General features: G+C 41.5%; 1 protein-coding gene across 1 annotated transcript in view; it reads right to left on the reverse strand.

The window, feature by feature from the left end:
* Positions 1-14,559, reverse strand: part of LOC308378809 (dedicator of cytokinesis protein 3-like) — a gene marked incomplete at both ends in the record, with an annotated part of 35,565 nt that extends 21,006 nt beyond the window's left edge. The window contains 14 exons of the mRNA XM_080855807.1: positions 147-272; positions 449-537; positions 716-863; positions 1,387-1,447; positions 1,796-1,877; positions 2,121-2,272; positions 2,570-2,611; positions 3,157-3,241; positions 4,596-4,744; positions 5,220-5,316; positions 5,730-5,785; positions 6,364-6,404; positions 6,551-6,634; positions 14,523-14,559. Of these exons, the coding sequence (XP_080711933.1) occupies positions 147-272; positions 449-537; positions 716-863; positions 1,387-1,447; positions 1,796-1,877; positions 2,121-2,272; positions 2,570-2,611; positions 3,157-3,241; positions 4,596-4,744; positions 5,220-5,316; positions 5,730-5,785; positions 6,364-6,404; positions 6,551-6,634; positions 14,523-14,559 (1,249 nt within the window). The remainder of the gene's footprint in view (positions 1-146; positions 273-448; positions 538-715; positions 864-1,386; positions 1,448-1,795; positions 1,878-2,120; positions 2,273-2,569; positions 2,612-3,156; positions 3,242-4,595; positions 4,745-5,219; positions 5,317-5,729; positions 5,786-6,363; positions 6,405-6,550; positions 6,635-14,522) is intronic.
* Positions 14,560-16,326: the final 1,767 nt, after the last annotated feature.

Below are 16,326 nucleotides of genomic sequence, written 5' to 3' on the forward strand. Positions count from 1 at the left end.
TGTTCACACACACACACACACACACACACACACACACACACACACACACACACACACACACACACACACACACACATTTGACAATGAAGTAAGTCTGTGCTAATGGCTAGTACAGTGTGTCTGTGTGTGATTGTGTGAGTGTTCACCTGGCATGATGACATCAGGGAAGCCCAGCTTGCGTGCGGTGACAGCTCCCCGGGTGATGATGTGAGGGTTCTCCCTCCGCACCGCCTCCAGTTCCCCACGAAACAGCTGCAGGGAGACTATCAGACCTACACACACAATTAAATACATACAGATATAGACCATGCACGCGCGCACACACACACACACACACACACACACACACACACACAAATACAAACACACAAAATAAGATGTATACACACACATCATATGTGAAGCTATATAATAATAATAATAATATAATAATAATGATAATGCTTACCGTAGTTGGTGCTGGGAGCAGAGTATTTGGTGTTGGACTTGCGGATGATGTTCTCCTGAATCTGGTACCATTCGTTCTCATTATTGCACCTAGTTCGAAATCAAAGCGGGATTAATTTACCCACCACTTTATGCACAGGTGTCCTTAGCTTCATAAAGCTTTAATTTATGTATTAAATGCTAAATGTAATAATTTATACTCTACTATACATACTATATACTATACTGTATTAATTCATTCGCATTTATGTAGGTCAGTCCAACTCACGTGAAGACTTTGATCACAAAGTCCTTCTCCTCCCTTGGGTCTGTGATGGAGGTGAAGACGTCAGTCATTGCCAGCACTCCACAGCCATACGGCCGTCTGTACTGGACATGTGCGGGGCCTTTCTTGGAGTCATTCAGCAACATCCGGCCTAAAAAAACAGGAAATGAAGGAGCGCTAGTGTGATAAGCACTTTTTAAACCCCTACTTCAGAGAGTATTCATCTCTCATTAAATCAGACAAAAGAAATACAAAATAGTTTCCTTTAATTGCACTAAAAGGTATACTTCAAAGACAACAATACACAGACATTGATAGTCAATTGTATCCGTAATATAAAGGAACTGCAAAAGGGATGCAATCAATAGAGGAGAAACAATCCATTTCATGGAGGGTATAAGATGTGTTGTATTGAGTTACAAAAGGATCAGGTTCTCTTGCTTGCGTTAATGGGGAGGTAATCGTCAGTTAGACACAGGAGGCACCAGCAAACACAATCCAATTGAAAATGCTAACTGTAAAATTAGAGAACATTACCAACATGAGACCACGACCACTCTCAGCTCTCTCACCACTCTCAGCTGAGTCCAAGGCCGGGGCTGTACTCACATTTCATGCTTCCCTATATTAACAACAAGTCAGGTAGGCCCATCATCCACAGCCGAGTGGCTTACCTGTTCTAATAATGTGTGCCACAATGTAGAGATCCCGTTTCATGTCCTTACTGCTCAGATCCTGTGAAGGAAACCAGAATTACCACAGAAGGCCTGGGCTTCCTCCCTCATCCTCTCCCACAGAGGCTGAGTAAACGGAGTTAAAGCACTCCTCCCATCAGCTGGGTTGTGGTTAGCCTCCGGGGCTGCATGGTCTGATTTTTCTATTTATGCTTAAACACTGCATCTTGACACAGAATAATTGAGCGTTTTTTCCCTAATCATTATCTTATAAGTTCATTATGATATTTGAAGCCATGAAAAGAAATAGATGGTAATATTTTGTTTACATAAGAAGAGCGTAAAGTGCATCTACAAAGCAGTATCACCCCACAGATAGCTCTAGAATAATGTTAGCAGGCCCACTTACGGTGAAAAGAGCACACAGTCCGTCGGATTTCTCTGGATGCCTCGGCCCGCCGTTTTTATTCAGCTTCACGAGAAATTTCTCACTGAAAGGCGGAACACCCCCATGTTTAAGCAGATGGACCAAAGGCCTCACTTTCAGTCTGAACTACCTCATGCTCCAGATCAGTTCAAGACAGGTGAAGCCGCCATGGTATACCCATCTGAGCGGTAGATGATTAATGCATGCACTACACATGAATATAAAATGGCTGGTCTCAAGCTCAATCGGCAGCAGTCATTGTATTCTCCGTGTAAGTTCAATGGTTCTGTCTGTATGTCTTTCCTACCTGATGCATTTGTTGTCTCGGGCATCATAAAGGCTGAAGAGGACATCTGTGTCCTCACTGATGCTGTTGTACGTGAAGCTCTTGAGGTTCAGAGAAAGGTGGTGCGCCACCGGGGCACGGACGGGTTCACCATGACGCTTGTGAGGTTCTCCCTGAACGAGGTTATCAACCAGCTAGTGGTTAATGAGCTTACGAATGATTAGTCTCTCAAAATGAAATACATTTAAAAGTAATTAAATAGTACACATGTGGCAAAAATATACAAATATACAAAATTTGATACAAGGGTATCAAGAACATCTCAGCAAGAACAATGCATAATCTGAAGGTGTTTAACATAAAAAAAGGCAAATCATGTGTGGGCTACCATTAGACAAAATCTCTGTATGCTGTCACTCACTCACTCACTCACTCACTCACTCACTCACCAGTGGTGTGTTTGCTTTTACCTGGGTTTGACTAGGCTGACCGCAGTGTCTACTGGACGAATGCTGTAAATAGTTAAGCAAAAGTTTCAACTTTCTAAAACAATTCTATTGTCCAAGAAATGCAGTGCGCCATGTGAAAATTATACACATACGACCTCAATACTCAGAAAATCTGCAATGTTCAGATCAAATATGGAACATAGTCACACACAGAGACACATACGCAAGCAATCAAACATAAGCGCACACACACACACGCGCACGCACACACACGCACACACAAAAGAAACGCTATACAGTATGTCTATGCTAAAGCTCTGGCCGCATATGAGTCACCTTCTTATGGGTGATTTGATAATTGGATCACTAGTATCTACCCACACATAAATACAGATGCGCAAACACACGCGCACACACATTCACACACACACAGAAATGGTAGCAGTATGTACATATACAGAGCAACATTTCCTACATGTTCTTCTGAGTATTTACAGTTGATTTTGCCACCACGTATGCAAGCATGGACTTTTGCCCCCCCCCACACACACACACATACATACATATATAACATATAACATATTAATCCTCACACAGTAAATACTTGCCATTTTATAAAGTTCAGAAACACTGAAATGTTCTGCGTCAACCATCTCAAACTCTTTTCTGGGTACAAGGTCCAAACCAAGGTGTCTGCAAAAGAAGAGTTGTTTGTTCATGAAGATTGCTGGCCCATATATCTTTGTTCATGAAGAACACAAAGTAGTTTTCATTTTCCTTATCTACCTCACATTGTCCAGCTATTGTAACTAGACCTCTCTCAACACTATGCTAGAACTATCCCAATCCCATCTTCTCCCTACAGTTTCTTCAGTAAAGGGACGTTTTTTTATTCCACTGTTCTCTTAGGCTTTTTTCTTGGAGTGTTGAGATTTACATCTTTGATGGTGCTTTACAGCAATGTTCATTGTTAACGGTGCTGCCAGCCGATTCATGACGCCTACCAGCCCTTTTCAGACACATGTCTGGGTGGTCTTTCTCAGGCCTCCTGTCATTCACTCATCAGCCGCCTTTCAACTGCATGGCTGTCAGCCGCGTTAAACACCCACCACCATCTCCGCTTCCATCTGTTCTCTGTTCAGCTATCAGCCTTTCAAGTGCTCCTCAGCAACCGACTAGTTAATTTGTGCTTCTTGAATACAACATTGGCAATCTATTGAAAACGTTACCTCTAATAACATGTTGCATCTTTTCTGACTTCTCCACTTCTCCGCCATCAGTCCCTGTTCAATTGTTCTCCCCTGGATAACTGGCTACCAATGAGTATAATCTTAATGAAGTAGTTCTCATAAGCATTGTTTCTGATAAATCTGTTCGGCTGCTGCTGAGGGAGTTTCTTGCTGCTTTCCCTGCTATGTCGAGGCATGGCTTCATACTCCCATTCTACCATATTGCCTTGATATGTAGTTGTACAAATCCCACATGTGCTGAAAATTGTCCTGACTGAATGTAATTAACAGTCCAAAACAACATTCTGAGCTGAAAGGTTCCCTCGATTCAACTAAAATACTCTGTATACACTGTATTTTGCACGCTACATATCAAAACCTGGCTAAGTGGTTTCAGATTTGAAAGTACGTGTAAAGATAGCCCAATGTTATTCCAAACACTAAAATTACACTTTTAAATGGTCAATTAACTGTCTGACTTGAATTTAAGGCCATATATGGAATTATTAATTATCTACACTATATTTATGAATCATTATTTATCGGAAGGTTTATGATCATTTCTTTGAATATTTTTTTTTCCTACGTAAGAGCTCTTTTTGGTAATATTCAGGCAGCTTGTGATAGTTCAGTGGTAGTTATATGGCTAACATGGGCAAAAACATATATATATATATAAATTTAAATATAAAAACATTAATGTGTAAGTAAGTCTCAGCAACTTACATTAAACATGTCATGACACTGTACTGGCGGGGGAAAACCAACAGTCAACCAGACATGTAGACAAGAAAACCCCTTATAGGGATGGTTCTTACTCATTGCCCCAGTCCAGTCGCAATGTGATATGGCGCTTGATTTCACGAGTCTGCTCCTGGGTCATGTGACCAGAGATGAGTTGCCGGCGCAGGTCAATGAGCTCGGTCATCACCTGACGGAGCTTCTGGAACAGCTCCACTCTGTGCTTCTGCAACAACCAATCATAAGCCACATTTCAACTCCACACCCCAGGGGAATCACACTGGATATGGTCAGTCTCTGTATTATTTCAAAAGCATATTTTGGGTATTTTATTGTTTATGTAACTCAGCAATGGGAAGAATAGGTTGGCAGATTGAGAGAAAAGGAGAGGTAGAAAGAGAGACTATATATACAAGGCAGCAGAAATCATAGCTACACATTAGCCCTGCTTGACAGGATGTTACATCAGCACAGCCTGAGGCTCGCTTCCTGTTTAAAGGCTCTGGGAGAGATTATGCAACCCCCTATATCACCAAGGCAACGCTGCTACTCTTACAGTTTCCAAAAGGCCTTAATCACACACTCACACATAGACAGCCCCCCCCACACACGCACACTCACACACACACACACTGCAATATAAAATAATACAATGACAGACAAAGATTGTTCTTCAGTGTTAAACACATTGTAAATCTTACCACATAGAGTTGTTTCCATAACACTGCCCATTCTTGCAATGTACTGGTGGTTTCTGTTATTATGGGATCTTCCAGAGGAACAACTGTCTCCCCCTGCCTGTGACACACACAGAGACATACACACACACAGTCCCCATTAGATCAAGTGCAATCATGGTTGTGATCCTTAAGCACATGACAACCCACAGGGAAGACCTGGAGGCATATCAGTATGGAGAAATTGTGTTTGTCTCCTTAATGCACAAAGCAGGTTCTTCATAAATAACTTACATGAACTAACATATTTCAGTTTGAGCATTTCAGTGTTTTTTGTGTGCATGTGTGATGCGCATGTGACTCTGTGCGTGTGTGTGTGTGTGTGTGCGTGTGTGTGTGTGTGTGTGTGTGTGTGTGGGTGTGGGTGTGGTGTGTGTGTGTGTGTGTGTGTGTGTGTGTGTGTGTGTGTGTGTGTGTGTGTGTGTGTGTGTGTGTGTGTGTGTGTGTGTGTGTGAGCGACCAGTGTGCACTCACCCCCTGTTGCTCACAATGGCTTTTTTCAAGTGTACATAGTTGATAGGAAAGATTCCCTTTTAAAAAAGAAGCAGAATAAATCATGAATGCAGTTCCCCTCATGGTCTTCTCTTAAACTCAGTAAATCGCGATGAATCTCAATTGACACATTTTAAGCAGCAGTATGGAGTTTAAGTCTAAAATTAATCAGCTTACTACCTAAAAAGCATGTAAAAACCACTGATAAAAGCTTGTTAACATGCTAACTGGTGTCTTTTGGCAATATAGTTGGCAATGTCACGTTGTGAAAACTCTTCTTACATTTTCACAGGGTGTTCCATCCAGGAACACAGAACTACATAGGGCATATCCTGGATGGCAAGTAGGAATGTCTGGTGTATTTATCTGTCCTTCAAATGACCATATAACAAATTAATTAGAAGATGACACCAAAACTTGTTGCATATGAAGTAGTTTTTCTTTAAAGACTTATTAACACAAAGTGACATAGCCAGACGTTGTTTCAGTTAGCATGTTAGCATACGCTTCATTATTATGTAACACAAGACAGTTGATCTTACATGTAAACTGGCAACTCTATGCTAGTGAAATGATATGTCCTATATCCACACAGACAAGAATTTGGTTGTGATACCTTGACTGTAGGCTTTCGGATGGAGAAGCCTCTGTACCATCCTAAAACAGAAATAACACTGTGTGATGTTGCAAAGTACACATCCAACACAATGAATGATTACTGGTCATTGTTAAAGAATATTAATATTATAAGTCCATTATTTAACTCCATTGGCTTTGTCTGTAGTCTTGAACAGTTGACTCACCCTCACACTTCTCCAGAACCTGAACCATCTCTCCGATCTCCAGAAGTAGTGCCTGAGCCACAGAGCTGCGGAAGCTGCAGATCACTGCAAGAAAGAGCACACAACTACTTGTGAACCCCTGATAATAGCACAAGTAACAGTCTGTGGAGAATTTATAATAAGCAAGCCCCAATAATCAATGCGTGTTGCTCATGGAGTCCAGCAGGTAAAGGCTAGGATTTTCATTCACATGCTCTGACATGATAGGCCATGAATACTGAGGGATTTCACTAACAAGAAATGGTGTACTACATAAAACGCCCAAGGACTAAGGAGTGCTTTGTTTTCCCTTTAGTTTAATCATAACAGCAATGCCGTATATAGTCCCTAATTCCACTCCACTTCTTAAGTCCTATTATCATTATGCTCTGACTGTTGCCTAAGTCTAAGATCTTTTTTTTTTTCAGAAACAAAAGAATGGAAATGCTTAAAAGGTTTATCCCAATGACATATCCTCACAATAATGACAATAATAACGCCGCACTGACGTGATAGTGTGGTGCTCAGGCAACAATCTGTCACTGAACACCACAAACCAAAATAATTATTTCTGGACTCCAGAAGGCAAAGTTCAGATCCGGCCCCACTCTACATCAACGGGGACTGTGTGGACTGGAGAAGATCCACACCTTCAAATTCCTAGGAGCCCACTTAACAGATGACCTCTCATGGTCTGCCAACACCTCAGAGACAGTCAAAAAGGCCCAGCAGCGACTACACTTCCTAAGAGTACTCAGGAAAAACAACCTGGAGTGTAATCTGATGGTGGCCTTCTACCGCACCACTATCGAAAGTGTACTGACCTACTGCATCTCGGCGTGGTACTCCCGTTGCACTGCAGCAGACAAGAGAGTCCTCCAAAAGGTCTCAACACAGCCCAAAAAATCACTGGCTGCATTGCCCGCTCCCGCTACCTTAGCAGGGCCAATAACATCTTGAAAGACACCTCTCACCCAGGCCACCACCTGCTTACTCTCCTGCCCTCAGGCAGACGGTACAGATCATACTGATCCTTTAGAGCAGGGACCACGCGTCTTAAGAACTGTTTTTTTCCCGACGGCCATCAGAACACTCAATACAGACATGCACTAAACATTAATCACATTATTGACTACAAGTCACACATTCCATCTCAGTCACCTTACACATGTGCATAAACAAAACTGTTTCTGTATTTATTGTAAAGCACCTCAGGGAAGTACTGTTAATGTATTTATTGTTCCTCAGGGAAGTACTTTAATCTATACCACCACACTTTGTTGAACTCTTAATATATATATATTTTTAAAGCTATTCCTACTGTTTTTAGATAGTTGTTATATTGTGTTATATGTTGTTGCTGTGTTATATGTTGTCCCTCGTCGCACCAACAGGAGAAGCACTCCAAATTGCGTTGTATGCAAATACAATGACAATAAAGGCTTTTCTACTCTATTATATTATATAGGGAGACAATTGTTGTAGGTTTAATGACTTTAATGTATTTATCACAACCAATATAAGCTTTATGTGTAATATAATTACATATGCCATACAAATGGGTTCTTTTCAACTGAAAATACTCAAAATGCTCCCTCTGCTCTCACATCTACCTGCTTCAAGGAAACTTTCACATAAAGCGCGGAAAAGCCTAACTTGAACTGGGAACCCCCCTCTCAGAGCAGAGCTTTTAACTGGTTGAGTAATCCAGATGATGAGTGTGTGTGTGTGTGTGTGTGTGTGTGTGTGTGTGTGTGTGTGTGTGTGTGTGTGTGTGTGTGTGCATGTGGCAGTTCTTCAGATGTTGTGAAAACTGGCAGGTTCCAGGCCTTAAAAAAAAAAAAAAAGACACCAGGGACTGTATTCACAAAGCCGGCTAAAAGTGAAAGGCTAAAAGTAGCTCCTAACTTGCTGATTTTGGAGAAACTCCTAAAAATAAAATGTGTGAGTCCTGGCTACTCACAGACCTGTCACTCAGCAACCAATCGCCAAGGTCATTGAAAGAAAGCTCATGCAATGGACCTGACATCAGTCATGAACAACAGAGTCTTAAGGTGCAGTTTGTTTTTGAATTCTGATGGTCAACGTGAACAGCCGGTTTCAGTCGGTAAGGAGTTGGAACAGACGAGCCGAGGAGTTTCTCCTTTCCGCTATAGTTTGCAACTGACGTGACTAATGGCTGATCTCGTGGTATTCTGATTCTTATTGTTGTTTAAAGTCAATACAGTTGTACATTCTATTTTCCTTTTCATTAAAACAAACATGATGACTGAATTATTGAGTTAATCTAATAAATCATTGTTGGGATAAATAATGTTCTCAAAAGTGTCCGACAACATGTAATTCCTACAGAGATAGGCCTGTGTCTGTTTCTCTTCAATAATTTTAAACACACTATGGAATATGACTGGAAGCAAAACAGTCCTAATGTTTTGATTGTTTTTGGTCCTAGTAAAAATGTGGACTTAAAAGATGAGAAAATAGGGTCCAGGTTAAAAAATACCCGAGTTCTCCTTTAACAACATCGAAAATTACCGGATGCACTCGAAGTCAGATGACAAAAGTAAAGGACTACTGACTTGGCAGGTTTGGCAGGTGTGATTATTCAAATATTCCCATAGAGATAATTTCTCTGACATGAAACACTATTGCCCTGTTTTGTAGTTCATCTTCAGAGGTCTATTGAAGCATCATGAAACACACTCCATGTTCTGAGGTCATGAAGGTGTGTTCAAGCTCGTACAGCACATGGAGAGGAACTGCAACGCTTGCCTTCAGAAACGACCTTGGTCTTGCTCTCACAAGGTTTTAATGTTATGTGACATGGTGACATTCCACAACGCCGGTGAAAGTAGAACAAATTTTCATACCAGTAAGCACTATGTTAAGTCCACCATGTATCACGTTAAGTCAGCACTGCGCACCGCCAGATTAAGTGGACAGCACCTATTCTCTCAGTTTAGGAGTTCCCGCTTTTCCTTAGTAAAAGTTGGTCTCAGCAGCTTTGTGAATAGGATCTACAAGAAACTTTTAGTTAGATGATTTTAGTGTGACTTAGGAGTACTTAGTACTAAGTGGTAAGACAAAATGCGTTGTGAAATACGGGCCCAGGTGAGCATTTGCCTATGTGTGCTAGGATGATTCATCCCGGCGGTAGAGGCTCCCTCACTGGAGAAGCTGTAGTGGTGTAAGTGTTTATTTTAGTCACATCTATTTCCTTATGGCAAGAGTCCACGGACGTTCACTAAACCCACATATGCGTACACAAATACTCCCCACTACAGGCCTTAGGAGGACTGGTCCATGACTCATGACGATAATGAACCAATCAACAGTTGCAGAGGCCCAGTGTGGGGGAGGGGCCTCAGGCCTCAATTTTCCTACTGCAGTAACTATAGCAACAAAATATATGCATTAACAGTAGGTTATCTCCTTTGTCAGATGACATCCACGTCTGTACACACACACACACACACACACACACACACACACACACACACACACACACACACACACACGCAGTCAGACACGCAGTCAGACAAACACACACATGCACAACCACAGATAGTCAAATATAGACTTATACAGAGTGAAATAAAAAAAATAATGATGGGGAAGAACCTAATGTTGATTGATGGCATTACTAAGGCATACGCTCTCAAGACCCTGAATTCCCATAATTAGTGATGTCACCGCACAAATAATGATGGTTGACTGTCACTGGCATCAAATGGAGAGTTTGGACTTACTTTCCTGGCGGCGGCGATGCCAGCATAGTGGTGGAGAGAAAATAAGGACTTGCCATAGTTATGAAACAAGGCCAACCTCCAGCCACCCCCCAATCATGCATGATGGCACAGCACAGTAGATCAAAATTGCTGAGATCAGGAATACCCAGCTTAAAGAATTAGACCCAGGATTTAACCAGTTATTTATGTCCTTTTTTCTGTTTATGCTTATGTCTGCAATATGGGTGGGTATGTTATTCCGTTTTCACCATCTCCCAAGTGTCTGATACCTTGAAGTAAAGGTATTCTTGAAAGAGTATGGATAAGAAGAAGAGTAAACACAGCCCCAGTCTTCTGGAAAAGTAGCAGCTGCTGAGTGTGTGTGTGTGTGTATGTGTGTGTGTATGTGAATGAGTGTGTGTGTGTGTGTGTGTGTGTGTATGTGTGTGTGTGTGTGTGTGTGTGTGTTTCTGTATAGCGGTTGTTCCAAAATGACAATACATGATAGCAGACAGATGCTGTAGCTTCACATGGCCTGCAGCAACAAAGAGCACACAGACACACACACACACACAAACACACATGCGCGCGCACACACACACAAATGCACATGTACGTGCACACACGTGTACATACACACACAAACACACACACAATCAGCAGAGTAATTGCTTTTATTTAAAACCGCTGTGAATTGCTATGTACTAAAACACTATGTCATCACATCTCTTCACATCAGATAATCTCCAGCTCTACATCCTCAGTTAACTCAATCAGATCGTTTTGCTCTTCTCTCCCTTGTCATCTCATTCAGTACACTCCAAACCCACCTCACCAAACACATACTTCAGAACCTCTGAAACCCAAAACCTCACACACACAAGCATGTCCAGCTTCAGTCAAGAGTAGGGTGCATCAAATTGCAATGCAAAAATGTAATCCATTGGTAGTCTCAACATATCAAACCGTCTGCAGTTGCATTTTGTTGGGACACACATAAAAACCTAGTCAAGAGGCATGCCTCTTAATATGTGTGCTAACCTTCATCCTTACGACACCTGACTATAACCATCACTGATAACTCAGGGTTTCTCAATCCCACACCTGGACTGCCTGTTTTCCATTTCTCCATACTCTAGGAGACCTTGCTGAACTAACCACTACCTGCCTTGATAAACTGAACACATACCAGCTTTCTCTGATGTTTAGGCCCCAGTTTCTGAAAGGCACCTCATAAAAGGCGCATTTTTAGTGACCCTGTATAAATAAACGAGTTTTGTGATTACACAGTGATTTTAATCAGATGTGCTGTAGCTGGGACAGTCCCAGCCAACCTTCCCTTACATTTTAAATCACTAAATCTTCCTCTAACTAAGCCTACTATTAACCATGACATCACTAATAGGAGAAATGTACGATGTGCCCTGACCGTTACCCTGATTCTACTAACACATAGCCCACATAACCTAGCATCTCTACTACCAATGGAGTCTCGGGATCATAGCCAGCCACAAATCCACTTCATCTGTATGATATGAAGGAGAGTGAAAAGTGGAGTGGTGAGCCATCCACACTCCCTGCTGTGCTACCCCTCTGCTTGACAGGTAGATGGGACATCTGTTCACTCGAAGTCAGGACAACAAGCATGGTACTCTAGACATCACTCCAGTTCAGCTAACATTATACACTGAGCAGAAAAGAATCTCTTTCAAGATCAGCTCTGTCTTCAACACCTCTAACATCCCTGACAAACACCCTCACACTTACTGTCCACATCTTCTATCTGCACTCTTTGCACTTTGTCAGATTGACTACAATTAGTACTTAGCGCTTCCTTCAAAGGTCTCCTAACATACTGAAGCTCGATTGTTGTTTCTCGTTGTAAGTTGATTTGGATAAAAGCATCTCCCAAATGAATACATACAAAAATAATGAAGAAAATTATGTTATGGTGTACAGACACAAGAGTAACAGGAACCAATATGTTGTTTTTTTGTCACCATTACAGTGTTAATTTGTATTAAGGAATTCTGGGGTTCAGACTAGCTGAATGACCAAGAATATGTTTGCTAAGAATATTTTGCTAAGTTTTGTGTGACTACACAGGGAAACTGGTTGTCTTCATATGCTTACATTCACAACATTGCATCAATGCAGGAGATTTATTTTAAGCAGCAGTCAGTAAAAGTAACCAAGTGAGTTCACTCAGGGTCACTACCGAAACAACTAGGAGAAGAACATTCTATAATGTCATGTACAGTAAATGCTAGTTGACCTGATATCTGCTGCTTGACTTGTTTAAACACAGCACAGCTGTTATATCCCCCATCCATGTGGTGGTCGTGGTTGTTTCACTATGATGCGAATCGACATGCTTGTAGTCATCCATCCCCCACACACTAATGACTCCACGTAATCCCAGACTTCTCACAGCTTTCTGTCAACCCTACAAAGCCCTACAAATTCCAGTATCTCATCACACTAAAAGACTCCAACTTGCTTTTGGGGATAATTATATCAAATAACTGAAGTGTAAAAGGTGTTCCATTTCTTTCATATTGCAGGGTTACTAACATACAGTAGGCCTACATCTACATTACAAACACAGATACACAGACCCTCCATCAGGAATTATCCATTATACCTCATTTGACATCACATAAAAACATAATTCTATAACCACTAGCTCTTCATATTCATATTCACAGCAGCAGGTGACTGTTCTGTCTGGATGAAAACCTTAGTTGAGCACATCACTGATCATCAACATCTTCCATTGCCCTAAAGGGCTAGGAGAACGAACTAACCTATCAAATGGTTGACTACCCTAACAGCGCAATGTGTTATATACATTCAGAGCACAGATATTGAGATAACACATAAAGACAGAGCGATAATACAAGGAGTGAAAAAAGTATTGGCCTATTAGAGTCTATGAGGTGAGATTTATAAAGATGCATGACTACACAACCCACCCCCACCCCCACTCCCACTCCCCACACACACTGCACTATAAATTGTAGGACATGGTTAGAATATTATCTTATTCTGCCACAAAGAGGAAGCTCAGTTTTGATACCAGTGAAACAATATATTGACAGGTTTTTGAAGTGATTACGAAAAATATATGTGACTACGATTAGTATCCAGTTTCGTAGAGATCAGACTAGATCCATAATGTCGTCAGAAGTTTCATATGGAGAGGAACGTTAGCTTTCATTAACTCTCATCTTTTCTGTAAGATTGTGTGAGACTTTTCCTAACATCATTCTAAATTATTGATCGAGTCGAAGCAGCTCCTTTGCTGATGCGCTGATAACATCACGATTACACTGAGAGGGAAAAATGACTCATTTGAAGCATGGGCACAATCGCAAACCCCCAACTACTGCTGGTAGCGCGTACACGAGTGTACATTTCAGCACCATAGACAGCAACACTCTTACGGTCATCTCATGATCTATCAAAGCCTCACACATCAGCGTATCGGTCGATATTTAACTCCCTATTGACAAATGTCAAAAATATAGGTCTGATACGGTGAGAAAAGACCGCTGATTTTAAAAGATTTGCTCTGCAGCTCCTCTGGGACTCGTTCGTGTTGATGTTCTGACGGGAAAGCAACACCCCCGCATTTTGAAGCTCGCCTCCCCGCACCTGTTGGAGGTTCTCCGATGTGCCATAGTAGCTCATGTCTGATTGTGATTTCAGCGATCTAAAAAAAAAAAGATTAACTAAGCCCTGCTGCTGTTTGGGTTTTCCACATTACCCTCGGTTGCCAAGGCTATCTCACAAAATGGTCTCAGATCTTAGGGTTAGTCAGATGATGTCAGGCCGTGAAGCCAGCAGAGCTTGCGCTGAGAGAATGGCCTCTAATTGCCAGAATTCTGATCAACAAGCGCCAGGAAATGCGCGTAATTCTATAGCCTGGGCTCAGTGCATGTAGACAATTTCCATTAATCCTGATTGGTTTGATAGAGTAAACTTAACCTTGAAAACCTGAAGATGTTAATTCATTATCATTGGATTGTAGCAGCAATGTTATCTAGCCAGTAGCCTACGAAACAAACCATGCAGGAAAAATTAGCTGAGATTGCTTACATGGCCATGAAATGATGGCCCATTTGCTCCCCCCCCCCCCCCCCCTTTCCAAAATAAATGGTGTAAATAAACAACATAAAATGTAAAATTCATATTTTTGCAAGTGATACATTAAATCAACTCACCAACTCCTAATTTCTCCTCCTCTGTAGGTGCCCACATTTTGCTGTAGGTCGATGCTATATCCTCACAAATCTGAACCTCATTCCTGTACGACGTGGGAGGATGTTCTTTGGATGAAAGCTACATCGCTTTCGTATTCGGCATTTCTTGTTCTACACTTCATGTCATCGCGAATGAAAAAAGATCGTAAAAACAATCTCGAAGCCTGAGCCGCTGTGTCTCAGATCGGTTAGCTCCGCTCTTTCGACACAGCCTCCGCGCCAGCAGCTGATGCAGTCTCCAGTAGTGCACAGATATCGGATCTCCAAGCCCTATTACCGCAGGAGCATCCACACCGAAGCCAAACTAATTAGGTGTATTTTTCGTGAAGCCTCCTGAGAAATCGTATTCCTAACTCAGTCCCTACAACAGGATATATCTTAATTAGGCCTTCCGTAATTCCCGCTATTTAAAACGCTATACGATCGCAAGGCTTGTGTGAGCTGGTACTACTGGCGGAAAATTCGTATACTACACCGTATAAGGATGCGCCATCTTCACGAGCATCACATGACGAGCTGTCAGCAACGTTCTATGAAGGTTCTGAAGATGCAAGCTGTCTTGCTGGGTAAAAAAGCAATCATTATATCTACTAGGTTGGAGCTCATTTACCTTGGCAATTGAGACCTTCCTGACTCTATCTATAACTATTGTGTGTTTACTTAGCATCTGAACCAGGTTTGGATGTGACTAAACACTCATTAACCATCTCGACGCAAGCCACAAGACATACACTCAAGGTTGGAATGGGTTATTGATTTAGCAGTTTTTTCAAAGGCTCAGTTAAATAAAACTAGGGAATATGCCATAGCTATTAAATTGATGAACACGGCATGATTAAAAACATCGCTAAACGAACAGGGCGATATTACAGCAGTTCGGGAAAGACTTACATTAAGTACATTAAACGACGGCATGCTTCACCACTCAGCTCAGTGATGGGCACTTTAACATATGAATGACTACATTCCATTTGAAGACTTGCAACTGACTTTTTCAGATGAAGAAATTAGAGGGACGAGGTTCAGACGTATATAGAGATGACCATACTTTGTTCGCGTTTTTACCTTATTCTACAGAGAATATATGGTGTACATTCAACCTGTTACCCAGTAGTTAGACTACTTGGCTTTATGTGCACCGTTAGGATGGCTTGAATTGGTGATTCATTTCACCGCAAAGATTTAATATTATAGTTTGCCGTTTTAACTTCTTTATAATGCAAAATTATGTCAAGGCCAGATGACTCGAACCATGACCAGTCCAGAACCAACAGACAAGCCTTGAAAACTGCTTAGGTTTGAAAGTCGTGAGACCTGAACTCTTACCTGTTAGACACCTTCTTCAACCAACAGAATTCCCTCCGATGGGAGTATGACAAATACAAACTTTGGGGTCATATCTTCAGATCTCGTTGGTTTAGTTAGACTTTCACGAGAAGAAAACTTCAAATTGAAGTAAACAAACTTGAGCATGGATCTTCTCCAGAGTGCATAGTATCAAATGTAAACATCTTTGCTGGAAATCTGTCTTGGGTACCAAATCAGTTTAATAAAGTAATTAAGTGCTGGAAGGTCCCTTGGTACAGTGCAGTCTTCCAGAGACAGTCATCAGACTTCCAACCAGAGGCAACCCACGCTGATTTAAGTTGCCACCTACTATCTGTAATATCGTGGTATATGAAGCCACTTACTTCATGGCTTAACCTGCTGTTACAATAACTGAACCGGTAGTCAAACCTTAGCAACTGGTCAAGTTATTGTAAAT

The sequence above is a fragment of the Sprattus sprattus genome (assembly GCF_963457725.1).
Source record: "Sprattus sprattus genome assembly, chromosome: 18".
Classification (NCBI taxonomy): Eukaryota; Metazoa; Chordata; class Actinopteri; order Clupeiformes; family Clupeidae; genus Sprattus; species Sprattus sprattus.